Source organism: Branchiostoma floridae, chromosome 17 (assembly GCF_000003815.2).
Source record: "Branchiostoma floridae strain S238N-H82 chromosome 17, Bfl_VNyyK, whole genome shotgun sequence".
NCBI lineage: Eukaryota > Metazoa > Chordata > Leptocardii > Amphioxiformes > Branchiostomatidae > Branchiostoma > Branchiostoma floridae.
In genome coordinates this window covers 1,085,444-1,105,752 of record NC_049995.1, presented here as the reverse complement: position 1 = coordinate 1,105,752, position 20,309 = coordinate 1,085,444, and the positions used below count along the sequence as shown (strand labels likewise).

At 42.5% G+C, this 20,309-nt stretch overlaps 2 protein-coding genes across 2 annotated transcripts in view; one reads left to right on the top strand and one right to left on the bottom strand.

Annotated features, from left to right (window-relative positions):
* The window catches only part of LOC118404940 (circularly permutated Ras protein 1-like), a 26,800-nt gene extending 9,795 nt beyond the window's left edge, over positions 1–17,005 (bottom strand). The window contains exons 1-14 of the mRNA XM_035804338.1: positions 16,822–17,005; positions 14,027–14,181; positions 12,869–12,931; positions 11,972–12,094; positions 11,221–11,403; positions 9,810–9,987; positions 9,080–9,402; positions 8,176–8,333; positions 7,554–7,596; positions 6,811–6,979; positions 6,178–6,259; positions 4,754–4,957; positions 3,596–3,776; positions 2,762–3,019 (exon numbers count right to left, since the gene is read on the bottom strand). Of these exons, the coding sequence (XP_035660231.1) occupies positions 2,762–3,019; positions 3,596–3,776; positions 4,754–4,957; positions 6,178–6,259; positions 6,811–6,979; positions 7,554–7,596; positions 8,176–8,333; positions 9,080–9,402; positions 9,810–9,987; positions 11,221–11,403; positions 11,972–12,094; positions 12,869–12,931; positions 14,027–14,181; positions 16,822–16,990 (2,289 nt within the window). The 5' untranslated portion in view covers positions 16,991–17,005. The remainder of the gene's footprint in view (positions 1–2,761; positions 3,020–3,595; positions 3,777–4,753; positions 4,958–6,177; positions 6,260–6,810; positions 6,980–7,553; positions 7,597–8,175; positions 8,334–9,079; positions 9,403–9,809; positions 9,988–11,220; positions 11,404–11,971; positions 12,095–12,868; positions 12,932–14,026; positions 14,182–16,821) is intronic.
* Positions 17,006–17,018: 13 nt separating this feature from the next.
* The window catches only part of LOC118404950 (cell division control protein 42 homolog), a 4,430-nt gene continuing 1,139 nt past the window's right edge, over positions 17,019–20,309 (top strand). The window contains exons 1-3 of the mRNA XM_035804356.1: positions 17,019–17,294; positions 18,964–19,022; positions 19,875–20,039. Of these exons, the coding sequence (XP_035660249.1) occupies positions 17,153–17,294; positions 18,964–19,022; positions 19,875–20,039 (366 nt within the window). The 5' untranslated portion in view covers positions 17,019–17,152. The remainder of the gene's footprint in view (positions 17,295–18,963; positions 19,023–19,874; positions 20,040–20,309) is intronic.

The following is a 20,309-nucleotide window of genomic DNA, read 5'->3' as shown; positions in this document are numbered from 1 at the left end:
GAATGAGCTGAAATTTGACACAGATGTGGCCTGATAATCCCTTCATATAAATTCAATACACTTTTTGATGTACAGTGCAACAAAATGCTTATTTTTGCGATTTTTGGCCAATTTTTGACCAAAAAAGGACACTTTTGGCTCCTGTACCCTGGTATTACAATTAAATGACCTGAAATTTGGTATAGATAGGCATTAGATACTTGGTAACAAGATTCAAGTAAAATATTTGACATAAACAACTTTAAAATGATTAATTTTGGCACTTTTCTGAGGGGAAATTTGTTTTCTTTTGGCCTCCTGGCGTGACCTTCCGTGACCCCGCACAGAGCCACACCTGTGCGCGTCAGCCGGAGAGTTAATTGAATCAAAGACCTAGCCAATCAGCGAAGAGGAGGCCAAAGGCTAATTAATATTCATAAGCGGGGCCTCATGATCCCGTATATAGCAGTGTTCCCGCCAGGGGGAGCAAAGCCCGCCTAAGGCTCTCGCATTTTAGACTATTCAGAAGGCTTTATATTGTATCAGTTCTTAGGGGCATATCTATGATAATCGCAGCAGTCACTTAACTTCTCTTCAGGAGTTTAGCGTAAAACTGTTTCAGGTCAAACCGTCAAAGGCAACTAAAAACAAACTTTAACGTTACTGAGTTCAACAGTACTTATAACTTGTTATCCGAAGTTGAAACGCTAGCGATGGTATTTTCGCTGCGCTGTTAGCTCCGTGCGACTGTTGTTGACGGTCTTATAACGGTATATTTTGCACCCCTGTACCCTGGTATGAGTAACATTTGGTATAGATAGGCATAATATAGTTGGTAAAATGATCCAAGTAAAATTTTTGGCATAAAGTACTGTAAAAGGCTTAATTACAGCACTTTTTTTAGGGGAAATTGGTTTTCTTTCGTTCTCCATGCCGTGACCTTTCGGACGTTCACCCCACAGAGCCGACATCTGCACCTGCGTCTAGCCGGCAGGAAGAGTTAATTCAATTAATGGTTCAGCCAATCAGCGAAGAGGAAAGCGAAGGCTAATTAATATTCATAAGCGGGACCACACAATACGTTAACTTGAAGACTCAGGCCGTACAGACTTCTCGCCAGGATTTTTTCAAAGCGTCGGACAGGGGTCCGGGGGCCGCCGAATGTCCCTGGCGGGGTCCAGGGGCAGGGCCACTGTGGGGTGGACCCAGGTGGGCGAAGCCCCCCCGGAAGCTCTTGCATTTTAGGCTATTGAGAAGGCTTCTTTTATCAGTTTTTTTAGGGCCATATCTACGATAATCGTAGCAGTCACTTACTTCTTTTCAGCAGTTTGACTTTAAAATATTTCGGGTCAAAGCTTCAAAGACAACTAAAACCTCATAAACAACAAACTTTACTTAGCTCAACAGTATACAAAAATATTGTACGGGTTGCCATCCTTAGTTGAAGCGCTTATTTATAGCGCTAGTATCTTCGCTGCGCCGTTAGCCGCCGTGCGACTTTTGTTGACGGTCTGATATCCCTACGTCGCCGCCTCGCTGATATTCCCACGGACATGTTTCAAAAAAAATACCCAGCAAAAAACGCTGTTCTGCGTCAAATTCTATTCTATAAAACTCAGTGTTACAGTCTAAATATTTTGTAGAAGCACCGCTGTAGGAAAGAAGGTCCAAGCAATGTAAAACATCACGTAGCATGAAGTTCGCTGTCAACTGGCACACGTGCACAGCACATGACTGTTTGAAACTCTAAGTCTAATCAACAGCCGTGTTTGATTGATAGCCGGCGGTCCTATGATGAAGTCGGCGAAAGGTGCGTTAGTTAGAAAATCTGCGTTTAGTTTTGATACGTAATTATAAGTTAGACAGTGGCGAGAATGATTATTTTCTCATCAATATTTCTCTTCAGAATTATTTGAACTTAATTGTACATCTAAACAATTGGCTTACCTGTGCAATGTTTATATGATTAATGATCAGTGTACTGAAATCATGTGTAACGTATGGCTCCTAGTCAATAGATCAGCATTTTCTCTATAGTGACCACCTGTCTATAGTGGCCACATTTCCTAGTGCTGTTGTTGTTTGGCATAAACTTTGAACATTTAAATTGTAAGTAACTTCAAAATGCCAGAGTTTCAGCCCAATAAAACACTCTCAGCGCCAGGGTATGAACAGACTGACCAGACAGACGAAAATAAATCCTCGAACAAGGTTCAATCGTATCTTCCGGGTCTGGCAGGAAGTTGTTAAACTAAAATAAGAATAGGCTCGATGGCTGATTGCATACAAAGTAAAACTGTTTAACAGTTTTACAGCTTGAAGAAAACAAACGCTCCTACAGTACCTGCACCTGCTTGATAATTATTAAATCGTATGCCCTACTTGAATAAAAAAAGTTCACTGCAATAATAAATGTACCCACATCACAAGGAGCTTATACTTTTTTAAAACTTACACCTAGTTATCGTACTGAAAATTGTTAATGACATTACATGAAGTCATTCAACAATTTTCAGTCATGATGAAAATTTTCTAAATGGAAGGTGTGATTATTGTCATTTTCTGAAAAATAGAAGCAAGCTCTATCTTTACCTGGAATCAAGTCACAATACCAGTCCACTTTGGGGGATAATGTACTGTTAAGAGGATGTTCCATTTTTGCGCAGGGGTGATTTGGAACAGTCCAATGTTGCGTGGGAAGGGGTATGGCTGAAATATGCTGTATTTGCTCTTAAGCAAATGTCGGCCTTTCTAGTTTGATTGTATGTTTGTATACACGCACCTCGCCGTCCTTCCTCTCCTGATCGTTCCTCTCCACCAGCAGAGCGGGGTGGACCATGAGCGTGACGCGCACGTCCGTGGCCACCAGGTTGTTCTGTGCGATCTGCCTGATCTGACGCACCAGTTCCAGCGGGTGCAGGATGTTCACTGTTCCGCCAGAGGTCGCTGCTGCCGCGCTGACCTGCTCCAGTGCGACGTTCTCGCCCTCGATGCCGATGATGGAGATGACAATCTTGTGACTTCTGGCAAAGTCGCCAATCTGTGTCAAAACGAAATTATGAGGTCCTGAAGTAAGGGCACGTCTCCCTGACCTGACTGAAACTTGACTAGACTATATTAGCTTGAGCTACAGTCACATATGTACCGGTGCCCGTAGAGGTTGTAGACACACACCTTTTCCCGATGGATACAGGTGTGTGTCCCGATGGAGCTACTACTGTAGACTAATTTTCATTGTCACGAAGAATTCCTGCCTTCGGGCTAGCTGATGCTGGAATAGTTTTCACTCTATACATACGACTGACAAAAAATACTTGGAGAGGAGAAATTTCTGCCAACAGTCTTTGATGCTATGACATGTTGAGACCGACGTTGGAGGAACCCTTCAATACCTGCTGCTTGTTACATAACAAACAAACAATCGCTGTTGAAAAGTAGCTTATCTTGGTATCATAGATAAAGGCGTTGCCTTCAATGATGTAATACTGTAGAGCACCTTCTGTTTTTGTTGGAGGACTATACTAGCTACATGTTCTGTTCCGTTTCACCTTTCACCTGTTTTTTTTTTTTTTAAGTTTTATTTTAGTCATTTGCAGAATGTACGATGTATTTCTACCTTTTTGTAAAAGCCAGGATCCTTCTTGACGTCTCCGACTCCGACGTTTGCGGCACCGTCCGTGCAGAGAATGATCTCCGAGCGCGGCTTGTCGGCCACCACCCCCGCACACACGGCCAGGGCCGGCCCCAGGGCTGTCGTACCGCCTGCGCTCAGGTCACACACCTTTTCTTTCAGTGTGCTTTAGGACCAGAAGAAATAAAATCATCAAAGTTAATTCTCGATTCTTTTTCACGGCGGGTGCAATAGATATAACGCTAGTTCACCTTTGTCCGCAGGGTAACCTATATCTGTTGTTTTCAAAAGCAATGTATTTCTATCATTCCTATGAAATATGAGTTCAAACTGCAATATTTTGAAAATATCACAATTTGAAACCACTGTTCTTCGACTTGATGTTCCTAATTGCGCTGTTTTGAAGAAGAACGAAAAAAGGTTACCCCACGAATAAAGGTAAACCAGCGTTATAACTAAATGCCCTATTGTTCACCACCTTTATCTGCTATCCATTTTCAACGCTACCATCTACGCAATTTCGTGCCACATACACGGCGACGGTCTTTCAGCCGCTTTCTGGAGCACTAACCCATACTCACTTCTACCGTGTCACCACACACATAGCGGGTCACAAACGGCTTATAATGTTATAATGCACGTCGTTATGCGATATCAAACAACAGCAAATGTCCTGGGTAGACAGTTATCAGTTCAACACCATCATCCTCCTACGCAGGGACATCCAACAACAAAACCGCCTGTTTGGATGTACCCTGCTTTATCAACCATCACTCTTAGTTCCTATGGGCGTCCCCCCCCCCCATACCAGCTGTCAGCCAATCAGAGAATAGGCTTTTCAGTTATCAAAAGGGGTCTCGCATATATAAGGGTAAACTAATGAATATTTATAAGCAACTTACGTTGATGGCATTGCTGCCCCTACGGCCGGTGAGGCTATGGGACCGGTGAGGTGAGGTGAGGAGGTCAGGAACTAAGGGTGACGGTTGAGAAGCAGGCTATGGTACATCCAGACGTGTATTGTTCACCAGCCAGAATTTTTCACTTTTCACCATTCACCTTTGACATATTACCAGCTTACAATGTGTGTTGACCAAAGCATGCGCAGCTAGAACCATGAACCGCCTTGTTCTAAACACTCACGCCAGTGAATCTTTAATCGGCTGCAGTTCAAACTTCTCCGCTAGATGTCGCCCGGTACTGATGAGTCCGTCATAGCTGTTGAGTGTGTCTCCGGTGACGTCGGTTGGTGGATAGCGCCCGTCTCCAAACAGCTGGACATGGCTTTGAAACGTTACTATGGCAACCTGCCTGTCAGGGGTGTCCAGTTCCAACCTTTCTAGGTGCCTGTGCGCAATGATACAGTATCGTTGCTTGATCATACAACCTCTCTCTATACACCATAGCTTTGTTAGTATCCTTTTCGCATACAAACAGCTAAAACATGCAAACAACAATCAAACTCGAGACACTGGGTCTAACTGTTGCCGTTTTGAGAGGTAAGTGACTTGCTAAGGTTCATGTACCAACAGAGTTGCCCTTGCCTTTTTAGCTGGCTTACACGACATCCACGAGCGCGTCAATTTTCGTCTGTTTCCAAAAAAGGTAATTAAAAAATGCTTTTTTTTTAATATATTTACGCCACATGGAAGAAGTAAGCTGAAAATATATTTCGATCCCAGAACATGTTTACAAAGTCTTCCAAAGTCTAAACAAGAAGATATGAAAGAGAAAACAAGTGTGCTTTTAGCATACCATACTGGGTCATTCAATGTGTAAGGTTGTTCAATGTTCCTGACGCCTGTTTGGGCAAGTTCTTTCTTTTCATTATTCGCATCCTTTTAAGGTGCCCAGAGAATGTTATTGATATCATCAATTTATGGCCTAAAATATTCAGAAAACAGCATAAGAACTAATCAACTCCACAATTTAAAAGACCTTAAGTCCACAGTACCGTATGGGGTATATCGTAGTAATACAAGATATTAAAACCGAACGTTCCGCTGCATTACTGTAACACGATGCTGTAGGGTCCAAAATATAATCATTTCAAGGCCTTATCAAGACCTACCCACATACTAGCTATCAATAAAAAAACCTCCAACATGCACACACACACAGACACAGTCACACACATACACAGACACACAGACACACACACGCGCGCGCACACACACACACACATACACACACACACACGCACACACACACATACACACACACGCACTCACGCACACACACACATACACATACACATACACACACACGCGCGCGCGCGCGCGCGCACACGCACACATACACACACACGCACTCACGCACACACACACATACACATACACACACACACACGCACACACACACACACACGCACTCACGCACACATACACATACACACACACACACACACACACACACACATACACACACACACGCACACACACACACGCACACACACACACACACACACACACACACACACACACACATACACACAGACACACACATACACACACATACACTACCGGAAACTAAGGCTTCTTGACACAGGCACTAAGGCGGGCGCTGACCTGGCAATGGCGGCTGTCATACACTCCAGGCGCGTGACGTACTCCTTCCCCGCCTTCTTGTCCCTCATGGCCTTCCACTCGGCTGAAACACACAGCGACATAGATGTACATGTATTTCTTTATATTTGAGATGACAGAACATCCGGTGGCTGATATGTCTACTCACAGACATTTCCCAAGGGCACACGATCGGGGCCTGATGGGTTTTCAAACCTAGAAGTTCTGGAAACTAAGTTAACAACGCTAAACACAAACTACTTTCCTCCCGATATAGATAAAGCAACTCTTATGCTGAAACCCTTTCATTCCTTTTGACCGAAATAAGACTAAATAGGCCTGACTTCATGCAAATGTGCATAATTTAGAATGTTAAAACGTAATAGTTTAAACCCATTGAGGCTGACCTTCGATCACTGAAATCACAAAATATAGCACAAGTTGCCTTGCCGAAATGTATGCCGACAATATTCGACAAATTGAACTATCTTGTGCCAACTCGTGCATTCGTGTTTGAGATTCCTATATCGCGTTGTCTTCTTTTCCCTTCTTCTAAAAGTGTAACAAAGGCAAAGGAGGTACTTTGACGTTTTTTGAAGATTATTGGCGAAGGATGTTGCCCCAAACCACCCCTACCTTGCAGTTGCGGTACCCTGGTGGTGACCCCCATGGACCCGCTGACGTCCACACACAGCACCACCACCCCCTGGGCCCCCGGGATCACCCCCGGACTCGCGCCGCTCGGGTCGTCTGTCGGGGTGTCAGCCGGTGCCAGGACGTATTCTACCGTCCCGTCAGTCGGAATCTACGGTATATATGTTAGAAAGTAGGAAAGGGTTGGACTTATTATGGAATAAAGCAGTTCAAACTTGAAACAAAAATACGTGCGTTGGCAAACTCGCCTAGTTTACATTTTCAGCAGGTCACCAATACTCTTCTGATACGTGTATCAATTTTTTAATTCTTTAATGTGAAACATAATAACTATAAATGTACCAAAAATACAAGAAGGTAATTTTTCTGAATTTCATCCCGACTCTAAATTGGAAATTATGCACCTCTTGATGAACAGTTAACATAATAGTAGTAGTAGTCCACTGTATTCTGCTGATGGATGGCATATATAAGACGGGAGTCATGCCAATGTGAATCTACTGTTGAACGAGGCTACGTTTTCTTCCGCAATCGCTCACATACCTAGTTTTTAGTGTTGTAATGCGCAGATCAGTTGTATTTATTGTCGTCTTTGCCATGTGTTGTACTCTGTACAATTTGTAGGGATCAGTATCATCACCATGTAAAGGACTGGTGCCCATATTGTCAAGTTGTATTTGTTTGTTTATTTGTGTGAAGAACGTAAGAACGCTGACGTCACTTACGTCTTTCTCCTCGATCCCATCATTTCTCGTGTTGCAAAAGTGACTGAAAAATTGAGCAAAAGATAATCAGTGTCACCTGCGGGACTTCATAAATTACCAGCATGCGTAAAGCTAAGGGCACAACCCGCCGTAAGTGCAAATACGTGCTGTCTACGTGCCAAAACGTGGGCAATCTTTTGGCATCCGTAAGTGGTAAGTACCGCCTCCGTACGAACTCGTAGGGAATCCGACGGATTTTGGAGCATGCAGACACGCCGTAGAACTTTACGTGCAGGCAAAACTTTGTGTGCCATCGGGCAACCTTGCGCAGCCGTGCGAGTGACGTGCATTGACGTACTCCCTTCCTGCTCTTGCCAGTCCTTCCCCACGTTTTCAAAAATACGTGGCGGACGTGGCCTTCCAAATAAACGTACGTCGGACAAATTGCACGTACGGAGGGGTGTGCCCGTAGCTTCACGAGGAATTAAGGTATACGACTCAATATCGGGGCTCATAACTTTACATAGTCAATAATGATAATCCATAAATTTCAAATTATTATGGTCATTACTCTCCTAACGACGTCTTTATAACCAAGGATCAGATTAAAATTTCGCTTGTTCGTAATTCTGACACCACTCACCAGTGCCATCCGCCTGGTTGTCCGTTCTCCCCGTTGCTGATTTTCGACAGGTGCGACAAGACTGCGTTACACTCGGCACAGCTAGGTGGCGCTCTTGGCATTACAGTGGTCTCGTTTTCCAGACAGCTGAGGCTCACTAATACAACATTACCGTCGGCCTGTAACAACAATCGTGTCTCAACATAAAGCATAATTTTCAATGCTTCACAGAACCCTTAGACATACAGTTAGCAAGGCAAGGAGTTTCAACATGTTCTAACTAAAAGGCTATTAGCTATTGTCGCGTTATAGCATGGGCTCGCGCTGTCGCACCATTGTCGCAATATGACGTTTGCATTATCAAGTAATATCTGTTAAACGTTATGAATCTTGACAAGATATCTTCTAGAATCATATCTAGGTGCTTGAGTCAATGTTATTTGGCGTATCTTGAAGAGGTCACCGAAAACCAATTTATTTTAAGTTATGCGTGATTCTGACGATTATTAGCTGTGACACAACACATTACGGAGGGAGTGGGAACTTCTATCTTCCACTTTCTCAGGAAAACAATTCAAACCTAACACGTTAGAATTCAGAGTTAGCGTTTAAGCTATAGCAATATGAAAGCCATGAATGTTTCTAGTTTGGCAAGTGATACCAGTGTACCACACTAGTATCACTTTCACTACACTAGTTCACTTCTTGAATCTGATTCAGGAATGAATGCCTTGTTAGTTGTGATACCACGTTTGGTCACTTCAAATCTTGTTTAGTAGTTTATAGTGTCTATTTTGAAATTTTAGCCATCTTTTTTTACCCATCATGTTTTTTTCGCGCTATCACATCATTTTTGCACTCTGCATAGGATGTCATCCATAAAACTTATTTGCTGTAGCCTAAATGAAAAACCAGATTGTCCAACCTTCTTGCGCTTCACGATCTTCTTCTGACGCTTGGCAGCTCCAGTTTCTGTGTCTGCCAGGCTGTTTTCCAGCTGCTGCTGTTCCTCCTCGCTGCTGCTGCCGTCAGAGCTGTCACTGCTGTCAGCGTTGCGCTGCTGCTGTTCCTCCTCACTGCTGTCGCTGCTGTCTCTCATAGCGCTCCGCCCGCCCAAGAGACGCCCGAACAGCCCCAGACCGGACAGAACAGCGCCGGAAGACTTCTTCGTCTTCTTCTTCGTCTTCGTCTTGGTCCTCACAGCTGGCGATGGGCGTGGCTTTCCTACGACAGGCAGTGCACAATTGGCTGTCACAAATTAGATATAGAAATCGTGAGATTTCAAAAAATCTCTATCGACCAGAGGATTTTTCCATTCTGTCCAGAGCTAACTGAAGACGAATATCAATTGATGGTTGTATGTTTTGTATGTACCTTATCCGAATTGAAAACAAAACAGTGAGATATGTTAATGTGACTAGTACTGGAGTGTGTAGTATGGGATGAGAATCAGCTTTTACAAAAACATTGGAGGAATATCCAACCTCTAAACAGAGATGTATTTCCTATGTATGGAGGGGTTGTCACATGTCATCATTATGTTCTTAAACTTGCTATTCATGGTCATTGAGATGAATCCTTGTGACTGGACTACCTTATTCTGTCTCTTGTAACGTTAATAAAACTTATAGGACAAGACATAGGAAACTACTCACCTTTTTTCTGTGGTTTTCCATTTCTCTTCTGCAGTTTGTCCTGTGGAATGTCGTCAACTGTGATCAACTTGCGGTAAGAGTCCTCGATAGTCGGGTCGTAGTCTTCAACAAAGTCTCCCTGCACGAAGCGCACACACAGGCTGGACTTCCCGACACCCCCCGCGCCAAGCATGGCAAGCTGTGGGAACAACAGACATGCTCTCATCAGTGTGTTGTTTTGTTTGTTTGTTTGTTTGTTTGTTTGTTTGTTTATTCTGTAGACCCGGAAAACCGCCTCGTAACGTCACATACCAGGTTTGTACAGAAGAGTACAGTATGCGTATCTGGATATTACTCGTTTGATCCATCTACACAGGAAAGGACCCTCTTTGGTACTCTACATGACGTGTTGGGTCAATTCAAGATGTGTCTCTCCTCCACCACGGTAAATGCAGAAATGTTCTCGGTGGTTTTGTGTTCACGGTTTTCGCGGTGACCGCCTCACCGTGAACTCAAAACCACCGCGAAATGTTTTTGTCTGTTACGTATGCAGAAGGTAGATATAGTTAGATCAGTTATAGTTAATCACGCCAGCACTGCCGAAGGTGACACTTCAGTCCGACTGGAGCACCTTGGATTAGACTTTTCGTGGTGGTTTTAAGTTCGCGGTAGCACCATGCACTGTAGTCTCTTATTGCTATGAAAAATTTTCGCGGTGGTTTGAAATTCACGGTGAAGTGGCTACCGCGAAAACCGCGATAATATAACCGCCGCGAACATTTCTGCATTGCTTGGAAGTAGAAACGGTATCTTTCGCTGATATTTTATAACTAAATACCTTGGGTGCTGTGCCGCATTAGCATTGTCCATCTTTTATGAAAGAATATAACAAAATGTGAAACAAAGTCCAAACTGGTTCTTACGTAGAACTCGCTAGACTGACTATCTGTGATGATGTGTTGCTGATATGGTTGGCTTAGATATTTAGTGAAAACCGAAATGTGTTATAAGATTTGCATTTCATTTAACGGTAAACATGAGTACGTATATTCGAATAGGGACGTTCCTCATATAGGACGTTAGGTGGAGATCCCGTGCTTGAGGAAAGCTACACCTCGAGCACGTGAAAGAATCAGCCACACTTACCGAAATGAGTAGGGGTCCATCCCTGGGTACACTGGGCTTTTTCCTGGGTACACTGAGCTTTTTCCCTCCTCCTGCACCTGTTTTATCCATTGTTTTCGTTTGTGTTTTAGTGTAATACTTGTGTGCGAATAAATAAACAAACAAACAAACTGGCCCAAACCCCATCTATAGTATATCAGTTCTGGCTGTTACCCATGCAGCTGCGCCCTCTAGCGGAATGCCTTACAATTACACTCATTACGCTGGGTGTGGCTATTTCCGCGTTTTTGTGGATCGCTACGCTGACCTTGTAGTTCTTCCCGTCCCTCTGGGTCTGTCGGATGACCTCGTGAAAAGCCTCCTCCACGTTCTGTCCCGTCTTGGCGGACGTCTCTAGATACGGCAGACCGTGCCGCTGCGCCACCTGGCGACCCTCCTCGGCAGTGACCTGACGACTAGCGGACAGGTCGATCTTATTTCCACACAGCACCTGTACAGCACATGTCGTAAACAGGGGACGGACAAAATTATTACTATTACCTATCATGGCCTCAGACTACTAGAGTTATACGTAAATGCACTTTCTATGATGTGTGTAAGTACTAAGCTACCGTTAATGTTAATGAGAGACATTCTGAGCCCCTTATACTACTTCGGGCCACATATGATTTTCAATATGTTGAGCCCAAGAATTACTGTTCTTTTGACTGCTGATCATGAGTCCCATATCTTGAAGAAAAGAGTAATGTTATTTTCGGTTTAGGGAAAGGAGACCGCGTAAACAACATGTTAACACCATATGGTTTCAGGGCGGCGTCCATCTCTAAATTCTATAGTTCACGGACCACACGACTATACAAGTGATACTCGTAGGGGGCGAGTCCACTGGAAAGTACATCCTGACGTTGTTTGATCAGAAATCAGTAATATGCGACCATTTATGTACTTTGCTTGGTCGTGAATCGACCTCACCACCTCACGTATACGTATGCAAGGCAATCACTCTACCCACGATGCCATTGTAGAGTGTATTTGTAGTTAGAGAAGCGCCCCCTTACCGCCGGCACGTGATCTGCACCCTTGATCTTCAGGAGCCACTCGTAGATAGATCCCGCCTGATCCAGGCTGCCGCGTGACGTCACGTCAAATATCAGGATATAGGCATTCCCTGTCCGCATGTACTACAGAACGGGATAGAAGTCACTTATACATCCTCCTACGCAGGGACATCCTACAGAGAAACCGCCTGTCTGGATGTACCCTGCTTTCTCAACCGTTACCCTAAGTTCCTGTGGACGTCCACCCCCAGGCCAAAACCAGCTGTCAGCCAATCAGAGAATAGAACTTTAGTTTTCAAAAGGGGTATATATAAGGGTAAGCTCATTAATAGTTATAAGCAGGGAGGTCAGGAACTAAGGATGGCGGTTAAGAAAGAAGGGTACATCCAGACAGGCGTTTTCTCCGTTGGATGTCCCTGCGTAGGACACTTATAAAATGCACTTATAAAATCTAATCATCTGTTCAAAACTAACTAATACAGACCCTGACTGTCAATTACATTTAAAAACCAACCAATGACAGCGTGGCATCTAGTTGTTCGACCAATAAGAGAGTGACTGAAAGCCGGTAACATTTGCATGTCTACGTTTTAACAGAGGTGTGAGGGGCAGTCAGACGACAAAGCATTATATCGTGTTTTAAAAACGTCAACCTCCCTCCTCTGTATAGGATACACGAGTATGTATGCTTGAAGGCGAGCTGTACAAATAATGTCCATATTCGAGTCTACTTTATCATCATTATTGTCATGATTATCATCATCACTGACATCAGTGCCATCGTCACTATCATCCTTAACATCGCTATGATTATTATTATCATCATAATCATAATCAGCATAATCGTCATTATGATTATGTTGTCATTAACCGATAATCTCATAGATGTTGATCTACCTGGTCCCTCATGGCGGAGAACTCCTCCTGTCCAGCTGTATCCAGGATGTCCAACATGCAGGTCTGAACGGGAAATATGAAGACAAACATTTTCGCATAACAAAATCTATCTTTTCCATAGCCGTAGCATACTCGTGTCCAAATTATTGATACAACACACAAAAGTAACTGTTCTGTACGACTAAGATATATCATGTTATCGCGTGCTTTCTCTGTTTGTTTAATTGTGAACAACATAGCTCGTGAAGACACGGATGGGTCCTGATCATATTCTGTATGTAAGTTAGTAGAAGGTGGTGAAAACAAGAAACGATCAGATTATAGCCCCTGCCGGAATGCTATGGTAATACAGTCAGTTTGGATCCTCTGAACAGGCAAGCGTCACAAATTTTTGTTAGGAGATCGATTTCCTTGTCGACAAAAAGCGACAGAAGGCCCTCTAACGGCTTTAATTGGAACTACAGGCACCATTTCATTTGCAGATTTCGAAACAGGACAAGTCAAGAAGAGAGGAGTGAATGTCCATGATTCTTTCCCTGTAATGTAGGTAACTTCAAAGAAGACCCACGCAATGTTATGTTCATTGTGCAAGTTAGAACTTCATTAGTGAGGAAAATCAGTACTTTGAAATGCGTAGATGTTAGCCTTGATGTTCTGTAAATGCATTGCATGCTGTAGTAATGCTCTCACTCACTAGTAACGCTAGTTCACCTTTATCCGCGGGGTAACCTATATCCGTTGTTCACAATATTTCAGTGGACCGACATTTTCAAAATTTTGCAGTTTAAAACCACCGCCCGTCGAATTGACGTCCCTGAATACCCTGTTTTAAACCATCGAATATAGATTACCCCTCGAATAAAGGTAAACTGACGATACGCCCCATACATTGTTAGAATTGCTGTGCAATAATGATTGATAGATTGATTATGATCAATCGATTGATTGATTGATAGAATGATTGATAGAATGTGATTAATGCCATTAATGTCATATTCAGTACATATACAACTTGGAAGAGGAACATAAATAGATATGACTAATGCAAATCATTTGCATTATCAATTCTGTGATCTTCCAACATGATGGCATGTTACTAGTTTGGTAAAGTGCCATCATTTTCTATAAACACACACGCAGAATAATAACAGACCCTACCTTCCCGTCATCCTGACCGCTGTTACGGCGCTTGGAGAAAGCTCGGACCTCTTCGTCCTCGTCTACGGACTCTTCACTCTCGTCCGGGTGATCCCGAAGATACACGAACTCACTTCCGAACTGCATTCCGACGGTGTATGCGGTAACTTGTACGTCTGAAGCATATATAGTGTTTTAAGTTCTATTAGAAACGCTGAACAAAATAATTCGGGTAGTGTTACGTTATCCGTCACATACATTTATTTCTAACACGATACATTTATATGCACAGCTGAAGCAAACAAAGAATTACAATGGTCACTGCACCTTACTACACATGTTCTTCTTCTTCTTTCGTACTGCCTAGCCTCAATTTTTGAGATTATTGGTAGACTACGCATGGGTAAATTACAATACAAGTGACCAGTACAAATAGACATGGGAAAATAAAGGAAAAATGCTAGGGGAAATGAAAACAAACTGATTTTCTGTGTGCAAAAGACAGGACAGGTGAATTTAGTGGGTTAATAGAACACATATTTACATATATACAAGACGTGTGGGGGTGGCTCAATGCAGCAGGGTCCTCCCCAGCTCAGTTTTGAACTGGGAGAGAGACCCCGCCTCCGCCACACCAGGCTCAAGTTCATTCCACTCTCTGATGGTACAAGGGAAGAACGAGAGCCTGTAGTAGTTGTTCCTGCACGCGATGGCCTGCAACGTTTGTGAGTGATTGGTGCGGCGGGAGCATCGAGCCACCGGGACACTGAGCATGGTCGTGTGAGGTACGTACATGATGTTTACAGTAACCCTTGCAAGCTCTCGTCTGGCAGCAGAGTGTTAAATACTTAGATGGTTTGTAGCCCTGAAACCAGAGGCCTTGGGTTCGAATCCCTTGTAATTGCATGATACCGATCATGGTTTTGTCACTGGGAAAGGCACTTAACACGATTCTCTTCAGTTCACCTGTTTATCCACTTACTTAATATCTTTTACTGCATTTATGTGCCCGTAGATAGGAACTTGTGCTGTTTCTATTTTGTAATTGCGTTCTAATGTTCCAATGAAATGAACTCCTAAAAAACGGAGCTATGCCCTGAGTGTACATACATCCTGGTTGAATATAATACTACCCAACTTGACCTTGCCGAACTATCCTTCGAGATTAATGCCCTAAAGACCCCTACCATTACCTTATCAAGCTTAGATCTATTGTTCTTTATATGCGGCAAAACTCATTAACTTGAGTTTATGTATACAGTGCCATATAGTCATTGTCTCTGTCCAATAGCAGCAATAGAGAAAAACAGAGCAACAATTGTCACGTGGACAATTTTACTTTCATTGTCACCAGAAACGCTTGTTTGGGCAATTTTTGGCTAGGATCGGTCGAAGACACAACATTTTCCCTCCCAGGCAAAATGTTTGTTTGTGACGTGTTTTGTTCTGACACGGCCTTTGAGACGTCAGCGGCTAAATGGGGACGTGAGTCACCGCGGGACATGAAAACAAAAGCTTGTTTTGACATGGCGTGCAGTCAACCGTGAATACCTGTCAGTGTCACAGCACACCGAACCGACTATACATTTGTTTATAACGTTAACTACTAGTATGTTCCATAGTAGCCTGGGTACCATCCGGATAGTAGTTCGCTCCTATGTTCGCTTTTACAGCAGAGAAACTGCATATAGTATATAATGAACGCCGAGGCGAACTACTTTCCCGATGGTACCCAGGCTAGGTCCATAGTTGTCCATGTGCTGTAAAACTTTCAGCCGTCTTTGATGCTTGTCAGCGGTTGGTTCTGTAGTCTTACGACATAACAATCCGGTGCAACGCAATCCTACAATGTAACAAGCATTACGTTCAACGCAGTCCTAGGAAATGGCAATCGTACAACGTAGTCTTAAGCTTGCGACATAACAATCTTAAACGCAGTCCTACGACATAAAAATCGTACAACGCAGTACGACATAACAATCGAACAACGACCTTCGGCAAATGTGGACGCACCGTTTCGTTCACGTCAAAGCGTCTCGTATTGTCTTTTATTCATTTTAATGTAACGTTAACGAGATCATTAGTACACCTAACTACTATTTAGGAATACAAGGAAAGCAAGAACGTCATAAGTGCGCCAATGTCACAATGGTATTCTGAACCACCTGTTATTTCTAGCCTGTACAACTCTAGTTTTCTCTCTCGATAGTAGATGACTATGACTGATAGATACCGCAATGACAAAAGACTTGAACATTTGCCCCTTGAACAGTACGGTATACGTACACAGTTAAGTACACATATGAACCAAATTGGCGAGGTCTTAACAGATCTGTTTTAGGCTATATCGCAGAATTATGAAACTTGATTCAAAAGAACGCCTTTGACTGTCACGTAATCGGAGCTAAGTTAGAGGTAAACGCCCCTTGGATTAGAAGTCAACGTTGCATCATAAGTACGCAATATCTCTCTGTGCTCTATTTACAAACAGTGACCTCATATACTTGATACAAACACATGTAACATGTGAAGGCATGCCTCTTGGCTAGATAACAGTGTTACTGGCGGTTTGTTACCTTGTAATTGTGAAAACGCCAAGCCGGCATGTTGTATTGTACTCCCGTGACGTTAGTACATGTACCTACAGTGCAGGTGTAACGTTACTTTATACCGTAAAGGTTTTCAGCGCACAACAACGCTTCGGTTCGTAACGAAACATTCTACAAGTAGATTGTCACTTCGTTAGTTTACCTCGACCAGGCCATTGGTTATAACAAATAACGTAGAAAATATGCAGATAGAGAATAAAAGCTCACCTATACCGCGTCCTACTGTGATCGTCTTCGCTTCCGGGTTTGTTTGGTGGTGTCCAACACACAGTGTACTTATAGCTGACGTCACGGAAGCTATTTTGGGAAGAGATCTTCTATTGGTCAGGGGGATCCAAGGTCTGGTCTCTGATTGGTCAATTATTTCTGATGTCATATTTAAAATAAGGGCAGCAATATAAATACTGGCGCGTAGTTTTCGTACAAGCAGATGAATTAGAGAAGGTACGCATCTATCTATTTAGCTGTGCGTAGCGTATATAATACTTAATCTTGGATTTGTATTAACGTTAACTATTTATTGGACTGGAGTGTTGCTATGGGAAGTATGGCTAACATAGAGACGCTGAAGTGTGTGGTAGTGGGGGACGGGGCGGTGGGGAAGACGTGCCTACTGATGTGCTACGCTACCGGACAGTTTCCGACTGTCTACGTCCCCACAGTCTTCGACAACTACGCAGGTAAGACCTCCATAGTCCTTCTCACAGCGATGGTCACCTTTGTCGCACGACCGTCGTACGATTTCGTTAAAATCGTACCTGTCTTGAACATTACGTAAACCATTGCCTATCGAAAATGTCTACCCCAGGTTTATTATGTGTTTCTACTTGATTTTGGAGTCGTGTCATACACATTTTCGTAGCTATTATTCCTGTTTATGGACGTATGAAATCAAGGTACATTTGCATAACAAAAAAAAAGCACTTATCAGTAGAACATTGTTTTACAATAGAACATTGTTCTACAATTGCCATAGCCCTATCTGATAAATCAGTGACCTACACTCATATTTAAGGGTGGAGGTGCACATGCGTTTAAGGAATGAATACTAAATACATCTTAGACAGTTTATATAAAATGGTATAATTCGACGAAAAAGGGTATGCTGTAAGGTTTTGACCCATAGAATAGTCGTTCTGAATTTTAATTCTGCCATGATATCGATCTTTTTAATGGCGAGACTTGATAAAATTATACTACTGAAAAAAATCCAGAATGTGAAGAAAAAATTGTTTGCATACATGATCACAAAGATTTCGCTCCACACCATTTTCTGTGTTGTTTGCGAAGTGATCTTATCATTTTGTCCAACCTTCACACAGTGTCCGATCGATAGACATTAGATTATGAAGCTCTTACGGCCTTGTAAGTAATGTGTGTACAGGGTGGAAGTAGGGTGATTTCTATAGATAAGCTAAATATGTGTGACAATAAGAAAGTAAAGACCTAATAGATCATCATACATCATCCCTTAGGCCACAGCAAGTATATTTTATTGATGACATCATATGCAGAGTGCAAAAATAATGAGATAGCGTGAAGAACACCAGATGGGTAAAAAAAGAAGCTGCCAAATTGTCAAAATAGACACAATAAACGTTGTAACAAGAGCTTAAGTGGTACCACAGCCAACAAGTCACTTATTCTTGTATTCAAGAAGTGCACTAGTGTAGTAAATGTGACACTAATGTGGCAGACCGGTATCACTTACACTTATGGTTTCCATATTGGTGCCAATATTCAGTAAGATTCGCTTCTGCAACTACAGTCAAGGTTACCATTCTAGTGTCACTCCTACATACAATTCTTAGCTTATAACAAATCTATTAACTCATTTTGGTCTTTTGGACCACCCCTGAAGAAGAAAACAATCTTGTTTTTTGTTGTTGTTGAAATTGGGCAAAAATCAATGAGAGTGTGTATTCAGTTGTCCATAAAAACACACAAATTTTCACAATATCAGATCAAATGATAAATATTATAACTAGTGTTATGCACCGAAAGATGAAGCAATTTAGAGTAGCGTAGACTGGTCTAATAGTCCCCTATAATGAGATGCAAAAGAAAAAGATAATGATGCAAATATTTGACGGACATGCAGCAATTCCCTTATTAGTCGCTTTCCTAATTGCTCGGCGTCATTGGCTGAACTACACCAATCATGATGGACAGTCTTTTGTTTACCTCGTTGACCTCGTTTTCGATCTATCATGGCCGCCGCGTGAGAAAGGTGAATTTGTTGACGTGAACGCAACGCAGCGGTTTTACGACGATCCCGTAAAGAATTATGGGAAGTGTGAAAAGTGTGAAACTGGTGTTTTTACTCTTTGGTTTATCTCTGCCCCACAGTGAACATAGTGGTGGGTGGCACGCCGTACAACCTGGGACTGTTCGACACGGCTGGACAGGTACGTCTAAACGAATTGAAATAATTGCACATTAGCAAGGTGCTCTTCATGGCATCTAAAGGTTGAGGGTTCGAATCCATAGCAGGTCCTACTGTTGTCCTTAGAAAGGCACTTACCACCTATTTTCTCACTCTATTCACGTGAAAATTCGTACTTAGCTTACGTTCGAATGAGATTCATATGAAGGTTCCGTGAATGAGATAGCCCTCAGGGGTTGAAACTCCGCATGCAATAGAACTCAACACACTTTTGGTGTGATTGCAATTGGCTAAAAATAAAACCCGTATCCATCGCGAAGCCACTTCAAAATATTAGCTATTTAACAAAGCATAAAGAAGAAGAAAGGGTCGTATCGCAAACTGTTTTGTGATCACCAATGAAACGGATATGTATCTATTTCATTTGTTTATCATCTTCTCTAATCAATGCCTGTTTGTTAACGGCGGAAATATGCCTTTCCAACTCAAGTGTATCTTTTGTTTTTGTCCGATCCATTTTTAAGTTTCATTTTAAATACAAAAGTAGCGCCCAAATGAATACTTTTAAGTTTTCGATGTTAAAACCTCAAGACTTTTTTTTCTAATTCGGTGCAGTAGAGATTTATTTCATCTTAGTTAGTTTCAACCATCCTATTTTATCATGTATGTATCTTTTCAGTGCCATTTTAGGACTTAAGCTAATCATAAGTAGCATGTGCTGTAAGCATTGACAACAGTAACTTGTTCGCCCAACTGAAATCCTTTATGCTTATTTAATCTAGTCATTAGGCATTTATATGATAGAATATACCGTCTTTATTTTTGCTTTTTGAACAATAAAATGGAAGGTTAAATCATATCTCACACACTACAGGAAGATTATGACCGTTTACGGCCGTTGGCGTACCCGATGACGTCAGTGTTTTTGGTGTGTTTCTCGGTGGTGAACCCGACATCCTTTGCGAACGTGCGGGAGAAATGGATCCCCGAGTTACGTCACTACCAACCGGACACGCCCATTGTCCTAGTGGGAACTCAGGTATGAGACCTCTCTCGCCAAACTTAAGGTTTTCACAAACACGAATAATTTAGCCTTTTCTACCATGTAGGTCGGTATCCTGGGGAAATTCGTTTTTTTTTTTCTAAACAGCTTCGATAAAAAATTGATAACAAATGATACTTTTTGGGTCTAAAATAAGAATTTCACTACATAATGTACCAAAAATAAAGAGGCGACAGACGGTATCAATAAGTTTCTCGGAAAGAAGCAAGAAACGGCTTTCCACCGTCTTCATTAAGTTTTGCGCCC